This window comes from Littorina saxatilis, linkage group LG1 (genome assembly GCF_037325665.1).
Source record: "Littorina saxatilis isolate snail1 linkage group LG1, US_GU_Lsax_2.0, whole genome shotgun sequence".
NCBI lineage: Eukaryota > Metazoa > Mollusca > Gastropoda > Littorinimorpha > Littorinidae > Littorina > Littorina saxatilis.
The window spans coordinates 82,111,434-82,130,734 of NC_090245.1; the positions used below are offsets into that span (position 1 = coordinate 82,111,434).

Sequence of the window (19,301 nt, forward strand, 5' to 3'; positions counted from 1 at the left end):
TTCCTGATTCCAAAAACATATAGATATGATATGTTTGGATTAAAAACACGCTCAGAAAGTTAAAACAAAGAGAGGTACAGAAAAGCGTGCTATCCTTCTTAGCGCAACTACTACCCCGCTCTTCTTGTCAATTTCACTGCCTTTGCCATGAGCGGTGGACTGACGATGCTACGAGTATACGGTCTTGCTGAAAAATGGCATTGCGTTCAGTTTCATTCTGTGCGGAGTTCGACAGCTACTTGACTAAATATTGTATTTTCGCCTTACGCGACTTGTTGTCTCCTGCACCGGAGGGACGCGGCGCTCAAAAGCTCATTCACTTTGATTTAATCAATAAGAATACTTGTGGTGCGGTTTCGAGCAAATCGTGTCATGAGCAGCTAGATTAAGGTAGAGTCGATTCCCCAGGTTCATCAAATTCATCATATCCCCCCCCCCCCCCCCTCTCCCCCAACGGCCAGATCAATAGTGTGCCTTCAAAGGAAAACGGACGTTGAACGGTTACGGAGGCTTTCTGGTGAGTGATACAACAAACAAACAAACAAAACGCATATCTCGCATATCACATCGATATGTACGCTTAAGACTTGCGTGCTCGGACTTTGTCAAATTTGCTGCAAAGAACATAGCATGACTGGTCTGATTCCATTTGGTATCATTACCGTCGAGGCACAGTTTACATCTGTACTTTCTGCGCGTGAGTGAAACAGTCGAAATCACTTCCGGACACAGTATTCCAAAAAGTTCAGACAATCGTTACGCTTTTTCTATGCATGTCTTGGAGATAAAGCAAATCGATGTGTTTAACTTATCGATAGTATTTTCAAGAGGCGAGTCTTTCTCTTTAAATCCAGATGTAAAAAAACGATAACGTTTGGCAGGTATGTGACAAATAAATGCCATTTTTGCAACACCTGCAAATTCAGTTGAATGAGAACGATAAAGCGACGAAGGAAGAATTAAATTGCTACCGTTGTCTCTCTTGAAATTAAAGAAACGTAGCTCGAAGGACAGTGACATTTTTATGTCCATGTGTGCTTTAGTGCGAACGCCAAACTTGCCATTCTCATAATTCTGATGTGAGTATGATGTATGAAATGCCGCAGTTAAAACGTACGCAAATGTTTCATGACTCTCTGCTTGTGGAACCTTTTCACACAAACACAGATAATTCTGCACGTACGCATGCAATTCCCTCTCTCTCTCTTTCTCTCGGCTCTCTCACTCACTCACTCACTTAGGGCCTACTCTCTCTCTCTAATTATTCTGTCACCCTCGATAAATAAATTTCAATTCAATTCAATTCAAGTTCAATTCAATTCAAATTCAATCTCTCTCTCTCTCTCTCTCTCTCTCTCTCTCTCTCTCTCTCTCTCTCTCTCTCTCTCTCTCTCTCTCTCTCTATTTCTGTCTGTCGGTCTGTCTGTCTGTCGGTCTGTCTGACTGTCTGTCTGTCGGTCTGTCTGTCTGTCTGTCTGTCTCTCTGTCTGTCTGTCTGTCTCTCTCTCTCTCTCTCTCTCTCTCTCTCTCTCTCTCTCTCTATCAACGGTTTTCAAACTATACGAAGGGACCCAAAAAATCCTAAAGAAACGGGCCTTTTAGTTTATATAAATGAACATATAACATTCAAGCGCTTACCTCAGTTTGAAAATTTTGGTGTGGAGTGCATATGGACAGAGGTGAAGTTAAAGCATGCATCTCCTATTTTGATTGGATTTCTCTATCGGAATCCAGCTGAACCAGCGAACTGGGTTGACAAGTTTGTAACAATGATGGATTTAGTTTGGTTAGAATCAAAAGAGATTCTTCTCATGGGGGACTTTAACATTGACATGACGAAATCTAATAAATCTTGGAAAGATATTACTACTGTATTTAATATGTCCCAACTGATCAATACGCCAACGCGAGTCACGCCCTCATCCAGTACCATCATTGATCACTTATACTCTACCGACTCAAAACATGTAATAGAAACCTGTGTACCTGTCATAGGCATAAGCGACCATTTCCCTATTTGCTGTACATGGTCAAAAAAAGGTGTGAAAATTCATAAGCTTGGTCATACTGTCCTCACGTACAGGTCATTTGCTAAGTTTAATGAAGTACTTTTTCTTGAAGACCTGCGTTCTGCACCGTTTAGTGAGATATATAACAAGACCAATCCTGATGACGCTTTAAAAACATGGTATTCTATATTTCGCGAAGTTTTAGATAAACATGCACCTAAAAGGTCAAGAAGAATTAAGTATTCATATCGGCCAGGGTGGATCACTCCTGAAATTATAGAAGCCCAACATTACCGAGATTATCTATGCCGGATCGACCGCCAATCTGAAGAGTACAAAACACAGAAAGCAAAATGTCAGTATATGACTCGACAGTCAAAAAAGCAGTTCTTCGAAAACATTCTTAAGAAAGGCAAGAGTTCCAAGGAAACATGGAAAGCCATTAATCTTTTAACTAATAAATGTGTAAAGACCACATCATGGAACGAAAACGATATTTCGCCAGATGAAATTAATAATCACTTCTGTTCAGTTGCAAGTAAAGTAATAAAAACTGACAAATCCGATGAAAACAATTTACACATTTTGCGCAAGTACTGTGACACCAAAATTAAATACGAGGCACAAGTTATACCTTTTTTGTCAGTCTCCAAAGTATATAATTCTCTAACTCACTTGAAAGAAAGTAGCACAAAGGGAACTGATGAAATAGACAGCAAAATTCTTAGATTATCAGCCCCACATATAGCGGAATCTCTAACGTATATTTACAATCTCTGTATTGAAAAAAGTGTTTATCCCAAAGCTTTCAAGGAAGCTAAAGTGATCCCCCTCTTTAAGGCAGGTGATAAAACAGATCCCTCAAATTTTAGACCGATATCCGTTTTACCAGTATTGTCAAAACTACTGGAAAAACATGTCAATGACCATATTATGATATACTTTACATCAAACAATTTGTTTCATGAAACTCAGTCTGGTTTTAGACCTAAACACTCGTGCCATACGGCATTGACAGAACTGGTGGACTCTTGGTTATCAAAAATCAACTCTTTATGTGGAGCACTGTTTATGGACTTTGCAAAGGCATTTGATGTTATTGATCACGCTCTCCTTTTGCGGAAACTTTCCATTTATAGACTACCACAGCCCACACAGACTTTTATAGCCTCTTTTTTGTCGGGAAGAACACAAAAAGTTACCTTTAACAGTTCGAGCTCTGAAGCAATGCCAATTTTATATGGGGTCCCACAAGGCTCGGTCCTCGGACCTTTATTATTTTCTGTCTACATCAATGACTTACCATTACACATATCCTCTGGACAGTGTGATATGCTAGCTGATGATACTACTATTCATACCTCAGGTGATGATATTACTTCGGTAGTCGACACGCTTCAGAAGTGTGTCGATGATGCTGTAGAATGGACGCATTTAAACCACATGTCTCTCAATCCAGAAAAAACAAAGTATATGCTAATTACTACGCGTCAAAAACGACAAGTCATGTCGGAACCAAAGAAGTGCATTTCTGTTGATAGTCAGCTGATAAACGAGGTTAGTGAACACAAAATTTTGGGTGTAACTATTGACAACAATCTAACATGGGGCCCTCATGTAAGTAACTTATGTAAATCTACAGCAAAAAAAGTTCATCAGTCTGCAAAGATTAAACATTTTCTAAATTTTGATGCGCGCAGAACATTTTTTCAAGCGCATGTGCAGTCTGGAATAGACTATGCATCAACCCTTTGGGATTCTGCAAGTGATGCAGCTTTAAGACCCCTAAAATCTTTGCACAGACGAGGAGTAAAAGTTGTTCTGCTGAAAAACAGCACCCTCTCTAATCATGACTACAAAAAAGCTGAAATTCTTCCACTTTCATCCAGACTAGCGTTTAACAAGGCAAGGTTTATGCATAAAATAGTTCTTGGACATGTACCAGACTATTTAACTAAAAGAATATTATTAACTGAGACTTCATCAAGCCGCACGAAGAAACTAAATGTTCCCCTCCCTAGAATTGACTTGTATAAAACTAGTCTGGCATATTCAGGTCCATTTCTGTGGAATGGTTTACCAGTCTCTCTCAGACAGCCACTTTCTGTTGCCAGTTTTAGAAGACATACTTTTTTGTATATGCTTTCATCGTCGTGTGGCACTTAATGCCTCGATCAGGTACTGCTGTTTGATAAGTACATGAAGATCTACTAGTATAATCATTTCAGTTAAGGTTGTTTTATTTTTTTTAATTTTTTTACGTTGTTCTCTTCATGGATTTTGCACATACATTATGATTATGTGTACAATGTGTACATGTGTGTGTGTGTGTGTGTGTGTGTGTGTGTGTGTGTGTGTGTGTGTGTGTGTGTGTGTGTGCGTGCGTGCGTGTGTGTGTGTCTGTGTATGTGTGTGTGCGTGTGTCTGTGTGTGCGTGTGTGTCTGTATGTGCATGTATGTCTGTGTGTGTCTGTGTGCATGTGACCGTGTGTGTCAAAGTGTGTGTTTTAATGTATACCATTACCAATGACCATGTTGGCATGTAGGGCCTATGCTATGAACATTTTTTTCTTCTCTCTCTTTGTCTGATTTAATAACCATGTTTTTATGTCTTTGCTTTGTTTCTTCTTCTGCTTTAATATTATGCACTACTTAGTTAATTCCCTCTTGGGCGAGGGCTGGATGAAAAAAGATCTTTGCTGTATCTACTCCATTACCCTCGAAAAATAAAGTTGGTTCGTTCGTTCGTTCGTTCGTTCGTTCTCTCTCTCTCTTTCACAGTCGTAGAAACAAAACAGAGTGGGGAATTTAATGCCGGTTTTCATTATTGGAAAAATAGGGGCTTCAGCTGTGCATCTGTTAAAATACCATTATTTTAACATCAGAGAATTAGAGAGGGAAAATAGAGAAAACACCAACTACAGAAACATAGATTAAATCTTCTGAATGGTCCCTTTCACACTGACACAACTCAGTAGCGATTTCAAGCGTTGCAATTGACGTCATCGCTAGATTAGCATTCTAGATAAAGTGTTCGCAAATACGTGTTAAATTGGATTTGGAGAAGCTTACAATGCATACTTTTGTTATGAATGTCTATATCATCTTTTCTACAGCTGTTTTGTCAGAAAAAGCATGTGGATCATACTTAAACCAAGACATGCGCTTTATACTAGCATGAAGGCCTGACAAGAAGGAATGCACACGCAGATTTTGTCCATAAGATCATAGGGTGAATTCGTGCACTGCAAGGCGCAAAAGCTTTCATCTTTCTCTGCTTGCTTTAATTGTTTTAAAGCACAATAGAAGCATAACGCAGTTTGTTTTTCTCTTGGCCTATATGTGATGCCAGGGATAGGAAAGAATGCATCACGTGACAACTCTGCTAATCGCGAAGTGACCTGCCCCTGGCCTCTTTTTACATTTAGTCAAGTTTTGACTAAATGTTTTAACATAGAGGGGGAATCGAGACGAGGGTCGTGGTGTATGTGTGTGTGTGTGTGTTTGTGTGTGTGTGTCTGTCTGTGCGTGTGTGTGTAGAGCGATTCAGACTAAACTACTGGACCGATCTTTATGAAATTTGACATGAGAGTTCCTGGGAATGATATCCCCGGATGTTGTTTTTTTCATTTTTTCGATAAATACCTTTGATGACGTCATATCCGGCTTTTTGTAAAAGTTGAGGCGGCACTGTCACACCCTCATTTTTCAATCAAATTGATTGAAATTTTGGCAAAGCAATCTTCGACAAAGGCCGGACTTTGGTATTGCATTTCAGCTTGGTTGCTTAAAAACTAATGAATGAGTTTGGTCATTAAAAATCGAATACTTGTAATTAAAATTATTTTTTTTATTAAACGATCCAAAAACAATTTCATCTTATTCTTCGTCATTTTCTTATTCCAAAAACATATACATATGTTATATTTGGATTACAAACAAGCTCTGAAAATTTAAAATATGACAATTATTATTAAAATTAATTTTCCGAAATCGATTTAAAAACAATTTCACCTTATTCCTTGTCGGTCCCTGATTTCAAAAACATATAGATATGATATAATTATTTGGATCAAAAACAAACTCAGTAAGCTAAAAAGAATAGACATACAGAAAAATGTGTTATCCTGCTCAGCGCGACCGTTACCGCACTATTCTGCATGGCTTGTCGATTTCACTGCCTTTGCCGCGAGTGGTGGACTGACGAAACTACGAGTATGTGGTCTTGGTGAAAAAAGCAGTGCGTTCAGTTTCATTCTGTGAGTTCGACAGCTTGACTAAATGTTGTTATTTCGCCTTACGCGACTTGTTGTTTTTGTCAGAGTGGTCTGATCTGGGCATAAGAGGGAGTGTATGAATAGGGCGTCTAATGTGTGTAATTGCTATGAGCAACACGATGTCATAAACAAATTGAGAGGACTGTTCGTTTCGCGACTTTAAAGGACGTTTTGAGAGGACTTCAGAGAATCATTATATCAGTGTCTTCTGTATTCATCTGACTTGAGTTTATGATTCGGCTTTGTTGGTTTCTCCTCGCTGGGTTTCCTCTTTGTAACACCTCCCAACTCTTAACACGAACATGCTCCTGCATAACTCATTTATGCATGCCATACCATTGTATGTTATTTTGAGATACTTCCTCGTCTGTTTTTTTTTCTTGGCCCCTTTATGCGTTTGTTTCTCTTCTTTATCCATCGGTCTGTGCTCAAAATGGCGTTATTGCTGTCGTCGTCACGGAAAGGGCGAGACGTTGTCTCTTTTTTTGCCAAGCCAAGCTTTGTGTGCTTGTTTCTACAGTTTGATTGCAAGACATTTAGGCAGCCGTAATCCATGTTCGAGAGAAAAACACATTTACAACTTAAATATATGTTTCCAGATACTCCTCCTGACGCCAGTGAACGCACAGCGGCGGCTGGTAGACACGTGCAAACTGTGCGAGCGACGGCCCGAGTCGTGTCGCCGTATCGCTGGGCTGTACACGGTGACCGTGCTGACCAAGGGGACCTACAACCCCGTGGTGGAGATCCCCCCTCAGGCCTGCAGCATCAACATCACAGAGCTGGCGCCCAGTCAGAACTATCTGGGTGAGTTGAGGGTGGAATGGTGGGGGGGGGGGGGTGAGAGAGAGACAGAGAGAGACAGAGGGAGAGAGGGAGGGAGAGAGAGAGGGAGAGAGAGAGGGAGAGAGATACAGAGTGCGAGAGAAAGAGAGAGAGAGATACAGAGTGCGAGAGAAAGAGAGAGACACACAGACAGTCACTGGGGCAGACAGACAAACAGACAGACCAACAGCATTAAAAATGATGAAAAACGGTTCATCACCTGGAAGTGACGGACTCACTACAGAGTTTATTAAAATGTTTTGGAGTAGATTAAAGAGCATGATTACACACTCGTTTAATGAAGCCTTTCGTAATAATAATTTGTCTTTTACGCAAAAACAAGGAATAATTAAGTTATTACAAAAAAGTACAGAATTACCCAGGGAAGACCTTAATAAGGCCTAAAAAAAAAATAGGTGTGGTTACGGTAACCCGACCTACCCTATTTTTAGGGGCCGACCCTATAACTTTTTATTACATTTGTCAAAAAAACACAAAAAAAACAAGAAAACGAGTGCAGAAAACGCAATGAAAGCGAAAGCGCTCGAGTCGCACACTTATTTCCCTGTCAAGTAGGTTTAATTTGTACACATTAGAAAAAAAAGTAAAAACAAAACAAAGTGATTGCCTACCTTCCTACCCTATTTTATTTGGCTATGTTACCGTAACCACACCTATTTTTTTGGGGGGCCTAATTGGCGTCCAATTACCCTACTTAATACAGATTATAAGATGTTGGCAAAGGTTTTAAATCAGAGATTGAGTTCGGTTATTTGTAAGTTAGTAAATGAAGATCAAGTTGGTTACATAAAAAGAAGGAATATTGGAACCGTGATTCGTACAATAGATGACGTAATAGAGTATTTAAATCGAACGAATAAGTCTGGGTTTATATTGGCCCTTGACTATCGTAAAGCGTTTGATTCCATTTATAAGGAATTTATGATAGAAGCATTTAGATCATATGGTTTTGGTGAAGATTTTCAAAAATGGGTTAAGCTTTTAATGACAGACACTTTTAGTAGTATTAATCACGGAGGGTGGATTTCAGAACCGTTTCCATTGAAGTGTGGTATAAGACAAGGTTGTCCATTTTCACCCCTGGCCTTTATATTGGCGGTGGAAATACTTGCCATTAAAATTAGGAAAAGTGATATAACGGGTGTTGAATTACCCTCAAAGGTGGGCGAGGAGAGTGCCCTAAAAATTAAACAGTTAGCAGACGATACAACAATATTTTTACAGAACAGTGGTGATGTTTTTAAAGTTAAAGATATAATAATAAAGTTTGCAAAGTTTTCAGGACTGACCCTGAGTGTTAATAAAACCAAAAAAATGAAAATTGGACAGAATTGTGGTCAGCAAAAGTTGCCCTTTGAGTGCACAGAGAAGATTAAGATTTTAGGTATATATTTCGTAAATAATGATAGAGCAATAAATGTTGAACAGAATTGGGTATTAAGAGTTCAGAAGATTAAGAAGTTGATTAAGATATGGAGTCGACGAGATTTAAGGATTCACGGTAAAATTGTAATAGTTAAATGTTTTTTTATTTCACAGTTAGTATTTGTGATGCAGACGATTGGATTGCCAGATCGGGTTTTGACAGAGTTAAATAGATTGTTTTATAAGTTTATTTGGCAGAGTTAAATAGATTGTTTTATAAGTTTATTTGGCAGAGAAAGTGTTCGAATAAAAAAGCATTTGAAAAAGTGAAAAGAAAAGTAATGGAGAAAGAAATAAGTGAAGGTGGGTTGAAAATGTTAAATGTGCACAGTATGCAAGAGTCTTTTTATTTACAATGGGTTGGACGTTTGTATGAAAAGAAGGGAGAAAACTGGACGTTTATACCACTATGGTTTCTGGGACATGTTGTTTCAGGGTATGGTTGTTTTGATTTGAATGTTAAACCGAGTAAGGAATTGAATTTGACAATGATTGGAAGCCCATTTTGGCAGAGAGCAGTGTGGACACATTTGAGTTACAAGCTTAGGATGGAACATGACAAGATTGATGTAAACAATTTTTATAAACAGATTTTGTGGAGTAATGATTTGATTCGGTATAAAGGGAAAATGTTGTTTTATTTGTATTGGAAAAATGCTGGGATTGAAAGAGTAAGTAATTTGTTTATAGTGGAAGAAAATAGATTGAAGTCAGCAGCAGAGGTATACATACAAATTGGAAAGAATAATGCAAATATTTTATTGGATTATTGGGCATTAATAAACGCATTACCCAAAGTATGGATTAATTGGATTGAAAATAAACATATTATTGTCCAGATGGATAAGCAATTGTTTGATGGTAGCCTGTATATGATAAAAATAAGTCAAATACGAAAAATGATAGAAAAGAAAAGTGTAGATACTGCTGTAGAAAAACCTTGTGTATATCATTTTTGGTTGAGGAAGTTTGGTGTACAAGTAGATAAGGAAATTTGGACCCTTGCCTATGTTTCCAAAGAAGTGAGGTTAAGAGAATTGCAATGGAAAATTTTACATAACATATATCCAACAAATATTTTATTATGTAAAATGCAAGTCAGGGAGAATAACAGATGTTGTATATGTTGTACGGAAGTTGATTTTGTTGAAAAAAAATTTTTATGAGTGCATACCGGTAAAGTTGTTTTGAACGAAGATAGAAAACTGGATAGAGGAAAAGGCTGGATTAAGGGTTAAGTTTAAGATGCAGGATATAATATTTGGTTATCAAGACACAAGTTGTTGTAAAAAGATGAGAAATTTTGTAAATCACGTAATATTAATTGGGAAAATGTGTGTTAGTATTTTTAGAAAGACAACTTGTCGGGGATCAGTGTTTGTAATTTTTGAGTTTCAAATATTAAGTAGAAAATTTGATTTGTAAATATAAGGAATATTTCCATTTTAAAGAGAAAATGTCCATGTCTCGTGAGTATGTTGGAGTTAAAAAGAAGAAAAAAAACCAATGAAGAAGGATGCTCACCGCCTATTTACAAGAAGAAGAAAAAATAAAAAAAATAAAAAAAATAAAAAAAGGAAAGAAAAAAAGAGAAGAAAACAAGGAAGGGTTGAAGCAGCCTGCAAGCAACTGAGGTCAAAAAAAAAAAAAAAAGACAGACCAACAGACAGACCTACATAATCATTATCAGAGAGCTGAGAGCTGACCCCCAATCAGAATTATCTGGGTGAGTTGCCGGGGCGTGGATCGACTGAGCGGGGGCGGGGGGGGGGGGGGGGGGGGGGGGGGGGGAGGGGCGGGAAGAGAGAGAGAGAGAAAAAGAGAGAGAGAGTGTGTTTGGGTGTGTGTGTCTGTGTCTGTGTGTGTCTGTGTGTGTCCGTGTTTTATGCGATGCGAAATAAGACATAAACCAAGTTTTGACATTGACTGCTTTTCTCACTTTCACTTCTTCTTCACTTTACATGCTGACAAATTTGTGTTTTTCCCATTTACTGCCCTGCTTCGATGTTTTGTTCAGATAGTCTAAACAACAGGGTGAAGAAAACGGAAGCGTAGGAGGGTTCAAACAAAGTGCGAACTTCTGATTTATCCATATGCCAAAACCTCTGCAAAGATATTTTCAGCGTTAATGCCTATATCGACAGCATCAGTTACGATGATTCTGCTTCGTGTGTAATAGAGCATATAAACAAAGAGAAGAAAAACAAGTCGCGTAAGGCGAAATTACTACATTTAGTCAAGCTGTGGAACTCACAGAATGAAACTGAACGCACTGCATTTGTTCACAATGACCGTAGTCCGCCGCTTGTGCAAAACGGAGTGAAACTGACGAGCCTGTTCAGCGCGGTAGTGGTTTCGCTGTGCTGCATAGCACGCTTTTCTGTACCTCTCTTCGTTTTAACTTTCTGAGCGTGTTTTAATCCAAACATATCATATCTATATGTTTTTGGAATCAGGAACCGACAAGGAATAAGATGAAATTGTTTTTAAATCGATTTCCGAAATTTAATTTTGATCATAATTTTTATATTTTTAATTTTCAGAGCTTGTTTTTAATCCGAATATAACATATTCATATGTTTTTGGAATCAGAAAATGACGAAGAAAAAGATGAACGTAAATTTGGATCGTTTTATAAAAGAAACATTCTAATTACAATTTTCAGATTTTTAATGACTAAAGTCATTGATTAATTTTTAAGCCACCAAGCTGAAATGCAATACCGAAGTCCGGCCTTCGTCGAAGATTGCTTTACAAAAATTTCAATCAATTTAATTGAAAAATGAGGGTGTGACAGTGCCGCCTCCACTTTTACAAAAAGCCGGATATGACGTCATCAAAAGTATTTATGGAAAAAAGGAAAAAAAGGTCCGGGGATATCATACCCAGGAACTCTCATGTAAAAATTCATAAAGATCGGTCCAGTAGTTTTGTCTGAATCGCTCTACACACACACACACGCACAGACAGACAGACACACACACACACACACACACACACACACATACACACACACACACACACACACACACACACACACACACATACACCACGACCCTCGTTTCGATTCCCCCTCGATGTTAAAATATTTAGTCAAAACTTGACTAAATATAAAAACTAGAAGAGAGAGAGGGTGCTTGGTTCGAGAATATACATATGCTTTCCTAGTGGATTACTCACAAAAGCAAGATAATGGCGGACGGATACGTTCAGACATAAAGCAGCCAAACGCAAGAAGCAGACGGTGAGATGAGGTTGGAGGGAGAGGGAGAGAGAGGGGGGGGGGGGGGGTAGAGAGAGACATAACGCGGTTGCCTGCTTAAAACCGACAGGGGAAAGAGAGGAATAGGAAATCTACAGAGAGAGAGAGAGAGAGAGAGAGAGAGAGACAGAGAGAGAGAGAGAGAGAGACAGACAGACAGACAGACAGACAGACACAGACAGACAGACATACATACAGACAGAGAGAAACAGACAGACAGAAGAAGAGAGAGAGAGAAAGTAACCTACGTTACTTAAGTTCACCGTGGATCCACCTGATCGCACACACAAAAAGGAAATGAACTTAGGCCAACGACTATGACTATGCCTGCAGTAGCTTCGCATGCGTGAGTCCCAGACCTCACATCTCGACGTCACTCATGTGGAATGATTGCGTCAGCGCGGACCAAATGTACGGTGACTCATGATGGGAACCTTGACTCAGCCTCTCACTGTTTGTAGTCAACTACTCGCATCTGTATTCGACCCTCCGAGCCACCCCTCTCCCCCAACTTCCGCCTACTCCGCACCCCAACTGTGACCCCCCCCCACCCCCCCCCCCCCCCCATGATCCGCACACAGGTAAGCTTCTGTCGGCACTAATGTGCTTTACGGGCAATAGGAAAGCCAAAAGACAGCAAACCGTACACAAAAGCAAACAGGCACACACGTTCACAGAGAATTAAGATAATCAGCTGTTTATACAAACTCCGTAGAGCTTAGAATATCTCAAGTTACAATGCAGGATTCGTTGCGTCTTATCCATCAATAAGTACACCCGTGTGTACATGCATGTTACGCCGGGTTGTGACCATCCGCGCAAGAATAATCATACACCTTCGATACTAGGACTGAGGTGCAACTGGGTCGGAACAAGCCTCAAGGCTTGATTGGTTGAAATCCATAACAAATCTCAAATTCAACCAATCCGAACCCGCGGCCGCGTACCATTCATTTGGGTTGCACCCGGTTTTGCTTCGTGCACCTCAGCGGCTCAGGAGTAAACTTACTTCTGTAACAGAGTCAGTAAACGTCAGCAGTAATTTGATTCGCTTTGTATAAAATGCATTAGTGCAATTTGTTGCCAATTTGTCCGTTAGGGTCTTGTTATTTTAAGAAAGGCGGGAAGTAGCGTTTATACAAAAAAAGGCTTTGCCTTGCAAACTATAGGGCCAGCTGGGAGAGACAGTATCAACTTCTCGGCAAAACGCATGTAGGTTGCCACCGTGTCGGCGTTAATTGCCTCGGCTGAATGGATGATTAGGGTGCACGTAACACGCAGATGTGTGGCACCTTTCAGCCTGTTAGGTCACGGCGCATGCCCAAAAGGATATGACGCCCAGGTGCATGATGGTTTTTGTGCGAACTACTGGGCTATCATTCTTGCCATGGACTTACAAGAACTGGACAGATACAGGTCCATGATTCTTGCTAGTTGTTCACCTTTCCCCGCTTTTCTTGTACTCTCTCTCTCTCTCTCTCTCTCTCTCTCTCTCTCTCTCTCTCTCTCTCTCTCTCTCTCTCTCTCTCTCTCTCTCTCTCTCTCTCTCCAAGCAATGTTTCACCACCTTACCCATCCTCGTGCCAAATCATGGTTTATGTTGCAAACATTGTGCGGTGTTTTGCTTGTTAATCGGCGGAATAAAGCGTGTCTGATGCGTTTTGTTGTCAGCATCGCAAGCATCACATGTGAGTCATACATTCGTGTCAGCGAACAATTGCTACATGCACGTGCTACTGCTGGTGTGAATGGGTAACCTGCTTGTGGGACTTAAAGAAGAAGAAGGAGGAGAAGTCTCGAAGAAGAAGCTGAAACAGATGCAAAAGAGAAGAGGAGACGAGGATGGCCCTTGAAGAAGATGAAGAAGTTTTGACCGAACAGGGGGTCAAGAAACTGACCGAAAAGCCTATATATATTAACTCTAGAAATAACAGTACTCTAATCATCAAGAAATTTGATTGACTATTGCACACTCAGCTCATCATGATAGACGATGTTCGGAAATAACTCTGTGTTGTTAGTATGGGTTGTGAAAGAGTGATTACTCTTGCTTTTATTGAGGCAAACCTTTTACACGTGCTCCCTGTCCACGTGTTTCAGACAAACCCCTTGCTAGTGATTATAGGCTATGATATATCACGTGAGAAAGTTTGCCTTGGTAATTTAAGCAAGAGTATTCACTCTTTCACAACCTAAACGGCAAACCCGACAAAGTTATTTCTGAACATCGTGTGCATCATTTGTTAAAAGTTTGTTTCGGCACTTGTTAGCCTAACCCGTTTCCAAACCTAGTTTGGCTAAGTGTTACAAGGTTATTCCGCCTCGATACGGTTGATCCTGGGAACCTTCGGTTCATTCTGATAATCATCGCTCCACGGCTATCGCCAGTTGTCTCTCTGACCGGACGCGAAAGTCCTACGCGAATCTATCAAAACAAGAATACAGAGTTATCTCCCATATGTTGTTCGCGAGCAGTGTTCGCGAGACGAAAATGATTGCAGATTGGCCGACTTCGACAGTGATCTTCGTTCTGTTCTTCACAGTTATGATAAAGACATCGTTCTAAGGTCAAAACAAGTCGAAATTTTGGGACTGCTGCCGGAAGGAGACCGTAATATATGGTTGCATCACTGTCAAAAAAATCGTCTGCTCCAGCGAGCGCCGAAACCAAACGGTTGATTATCACGTGACACTTATGCCATATTTAGAGTTGTTTGCACAGTAAATACAGCCGCGAAAAATAGCTCGCTTGAAACTGTCTTACATATCAATTCCTGTGTAATTTAAAAATTACACAACACCATGAAAAATCATTATCGACGATCGCGAATCTGCTTACATCCATAACACATTACGAAAAGATCTAAAAGACAAGGAAAACCAAGGCATCCTGTCAGGGATAAAATGAGCCGAACTCATTTTGACCTGAGGTCAGGATGCCTTCGGTTGGAATCAAGTTCGTTTCTCAACCGAAGCCAACGAGTAATCTGGTTGTCTGCAAGAAGAAGCAACTGCTAGCTAGCGAGGGTTAATCGGTACTCCATGCGAACCGGGGTCCAACAAGCAAAAGGAGAGAGAGCCAAGTAGTTGTAGCAGATTATGAAAGCTTTATGAGCGTGATAAAATGCGCTGAGGGCTAACACGATAGGGAGAGTCAGTGTTTAAAAAACCAGCACGTGCGGACCACTGGTTCGGAGAATTCGCTATTGGAAATTTGGCAGCTGTTCTTTAACGGGCACACTCTCTCTCTCTCTCTCTCTCTCTCTCTCTCTCTCTCTCTCTCTCTCTCTCTCTCTCTCTCTCTCTCCCTCTCTCTCTCTCTCTCTCTCTCTCTCCCCCCCCCTCTCTCTCTCTCGCTCTCTCTCTCTCTCTCTCTCTCTCTCTCTCTGCTGTTTGATAAGTACATGAAGATCTACTTGTATAATCATTTCATTTCAGTTAAGTTTTTTTTTTTTTAATGATTATGTGTACAATGTGTACATGTGTGTGTGTGTGTGTGTGTGTGTGTGTGTGTGTGTGTGTGTGTGTGTGTGTGTGTGTGTGTGCGTGCGTGCGTGTGTGTGTGTGTGTGTGTGTGTATGTGTGTGTGCGTGTGTCTGTGTGCGTGTGTGTCTGTATGTGCATGTATGTCTGTGTGTGTCTGTGTGCATGTGACCGTGTGTGTCAAAGTGTGTGTTTTAATGTATACCATTACCAATGACCATGTATGCTATGAACATTTTTTTTTCCTCTTTGTCTGATTTAATAACCATGTTTTTATGTTTTTGCTTTGCTTCTTCTTCTGCTTTAATATTATGCACTGGTTAGTTAATTCCCTCTTGGGCGAGGGCTGGATGAAAAAAGATCTTTGCTGTATCTACTCCATTACCCTCGAAAAATAAAGTTGGTTCGTTCGTTCGTTCGTTCGTTCGTTCTCTCCTCTCTCTCTCTCTCTCTCTCTCTCTCTCTCCTCTCTCTCTCTCTCTCTCTCTCTCTCTCTCTCTGGTGGCGGAGGGTGAATGGGGTAGGGGGGGGGGGGGGGGGTGTTTGAGGCAGAAACCGTGATGAGTTGTATGTTTCGTATTAATCGTATAATAACACATTCTTTGCAAAGTATTACAGCTTGCTCCGTATTCATTGCACCTTGACCACAATCCCTTACATCTCTACCCACCCAGCAGTGAGGGCTGGGCGTACACTGACTACCGGGTACTCTGCTATCTCTTTTACCTTCACACACCTTCCATCATCAGATCATATAGATGACATACTGTCAACATTAATGACTATACGATACCTAGCCGGAATTTCTTCCAGGTGGCAGTTGGTTTCTAGCTTTTGGTGTGAACCAATTAACAGCTGGGGGCGGACGTAAGTTTATCGTAAAATTTCTAACGTTACTGGCGCCCGGTGATTTTTGTTTTAATCAAAGGTGTGCAGTTCATAGCCTAAGTGCAAATTTATCGCAGCGCAGTTCTGTCCTCTTGAAGTAGGCAATCTAGGGTTTGTTTTGGGGGAGGATGAAAAATGAAACGCTGTTGTTGAAATGTGAATGGAGCCTTGTGATATATTGTTTATTGCAGGTTGAAACATGAAAATACACAAGAAAAGCGAAATAAGAAAGAAAATAAGATTGAGGGACAAACATTTACAAAAACCACAACGATCTTTAAATGAATTAAATAGGAAACAAGTAATGTTTATGAAGCAGAGACGGAAGAGAACTACGAAAAACTGGTTGAAAAAAACCCACAGGGAAAGTGGATGGTGTTGTATGTATATTCCTCTCTGAGAGTAAGTAAAGTCGTAAGAATCGTAAATTCGTATTTCTACACACGAGCAGTAGCAGCATCTTGAATCCATGGATATTTTGTATATGCATGGACGGGCGCGGTGGCGTGGTGGTAAGACGTCGGCCTCCTAATCGGGAGGTCGTGAGTTCGAATCCCGGTCGCTGCCGCCTGGTGGGTTAAGAGTGGAGATTTTTCCGATATCCCAGGTCAACTTATGTGCAGACCCCAGGTCAACTTATGTGCAGACCTGCTAGTGATTTAACCCCCTTCGTGTGTACACGCAAGCATAAGACCAAGTGCGCACGGAAAAGATCCTGTAATTCATGTCAGAGTTCGGTGGGTTATAGAAACACGAAAATACCCAGCATGCCTCCCCCGAAATCGGCGTATGCTGCCTGAATGGCGGGGTAAAAAACGGTCATACACGTAAAAATCCACTCGTGCTAAAAACATGAGTGAACGTGGGCCATGAACAAAGAAGAAGAAGAAGAAGAAGAAGTATATGCATGCAAGGCTGGATCTGAGGAGGGGAGATCATGGGTTCTCGTACCCAACCTCCCGGCAAATGTACCTTCTTTTGGCCAAGAAGAGACCCAAACCACCCCTTTTAAATGCTACATTTTTAAAAGCATCAGGAGGGGGGGGGGCAAGGTCCCCCTGCCACCCCCCCACCCCCTTGCCACCCGCATGCCCGGTTCCTGTACCCCTGCCTCATTTGGGAAGCCTCCAAAATTCATACATTTGGTCCGGTAGGTAAAGGAAACAGAAAAAGATGGCTACAAAAAAGGCCTTTGTAAAATGGCTATTTACAATATTATTTGTCATTTATCATGCCAGTTTCGAAATCGAAGAATGCATTGGAAAATTAAAGTGTTACGTATCACATGTGGTTATGCACGTATTGCGCACATTACGAGGGTCACGCAAAACGTATCAAGAGGGCATTTGGAAATCTAACAATTTCTGGATTTAGCTGTAATGCATCATATACCTTTAAAAAGCGAAAAAACAAAAATCTAATTTTGCATCTTTAAATTCCTCCAGAAATTCCTCCTGAAGAGAAGAGAGAAAAAGATAAATAGGAACATAAGTTTCAATAACACGAAGAGATACAATTCACGGGGACAAGAAGCCCGTAGTGGCTGGGCAAGTGTGAACAATCGTTTAAATCATACTTGATTTGTGACATTTACCGGTTGGTGAGCAATTCAGAAATGTCAAGAGAAAGGGCGTGATACCGCTGCTGCTGTTTGTGTAAATAAGACTGTCAGAAATAACAATGTTGTGGTGGATCCATTTGCACGATGTTTTTTTAATTCTTTATATATGAATGTGTATTCTGCAGCAACGTCTGACGTGACTGCATGTATCAAGCTTGTGTGATTACTGAAGGGGTGTGGGTCCACTGGATGATAGGCCTAAATGTGTATGTAATTCGCAAGCGCTGAAGGGGTTGGAGGGTGTCATTTTCATCAATGTCTATAATAATTGTTTGTCAGTTTCAGCTAAAATTGTGTGTGTGTGTGTGTGTGTGTGTGTGTGTCAATTTGTCTAATCCTTCACCCTCTTTCTCTCTCTCTCTCTCTCTCTCTCTCTCTCTCTCTCTCTCTCTCTCTCTCTCTCTCTCTCTCTCTCTCTCTCTCTTCTGTGTGTGTGTGTGTGTGTGTGTGTGTGTGTGTGTGTGTGTGTGTGTGTGTGTGTGTGTGTGTGTGTGTCAATTTGTCTAATCCTTCACCCTCTTTCTCTCTCTCTCTCTCTCTCTCTCTCTCTCTCTCTCTCTCTCTCTCTCTCTCTCTCTCTCTCAGTCTCTCTCTGGGGTGTTGCAGGTAGCTTTGTTTCCTCCTTGGGGATGAAGCTACCAGGGGAAGGGATTGTGTTGGAGGTGCGGGTAGAGGGGTAGCCCTCCCGGTGCCCCCCCTTGGACCTCCCTAGTCTAGGACCCTGGGTCTTCGCGAGGTGGCCATTGTGGCGTAATCCCTCCGGACTAGCATAACGTTTCCCTATCCCAAGACCGACCGTGCATGGTCCATGACCACATCCTCTACGAGGTGACCCTATCAACTAGGCAGCGAAAGCCCCTAGGCGAAACACGGCGGATCTAGAGGAGAGAACCTCGACAAAAAATTTGAGCTGCCATGAAGACGGAGCATGTTGGCTGAGGACAGCGGGCAGACCTTCTGTGCCGACACCCATCTACAGGAGAAAACCAGGCATGCACGCATCAAACCCAACATGGCCATACAAACGGATGTTCGACGGTATGGTGCTCGTCCCGCGGATCGCCAGGCGGAGACAGCGCCGGGTCCCCAGCCTCAAAGGGGCCCAGCCTCAGCTACTGGTGAAGCGACTCAGAGTGACAACAGAAGGCAGCAACCCCAAGCATCAGTCAGTCAACCCAGTCAGCCGGATAAGTCAGCTGATCCGCTTGTCTTTGCACAGTGGAACGCTGAGGGACTTCGCAAGAAGAAACCCGAGCTACAGGATTTTCTCAGACGGGAGCAAGTCGACATCATCTGTATCCAGGAGACACACCTGACAGATGCTCACCGATTCTCCATGAGAGGATACGAGCTATTCCGACACGACAGAAGCAACCGTTCCAAGGGAGGCATTCTCACTCTCGTCCGGAACAACATACCTGCGATAGAGGTTGGAAGATCTACAGGAGAAAATGAATTTCTTGCAGTAAAGGCGGTCCTCCAAGGGAGAG

At 41.3% G+C, this 19,301-nt stretch overlaps 1 protein-coding gene across 4 annotated transcripts in view; it reads left to right on the top strand.

The window, feature by feature from the left end:
• The window catches only part of LOC138981480 (thrombospondin type-1 domain-containing protein 4-like), a 99,030-nt gene that overhangs the window by 37,279 nt on the left and 42,450 nt on the right, over window positions 1-19,301 (top strand). For all 4 annotated transcript variants that reach the window (XM_070354416.1, XM_070354433.1, XM_070354425.1 and 1 more), the window contains exon 3: window positions 6,886-7,093. In XM_070354416.1, coding sequence (XP_070210517.1) covers window positions 6,886-7,093 — 208 coding nt within the window. The remainder of the gene's footprint in view (window positions 1-6,885; window positions 7,094-19,301) is intronic.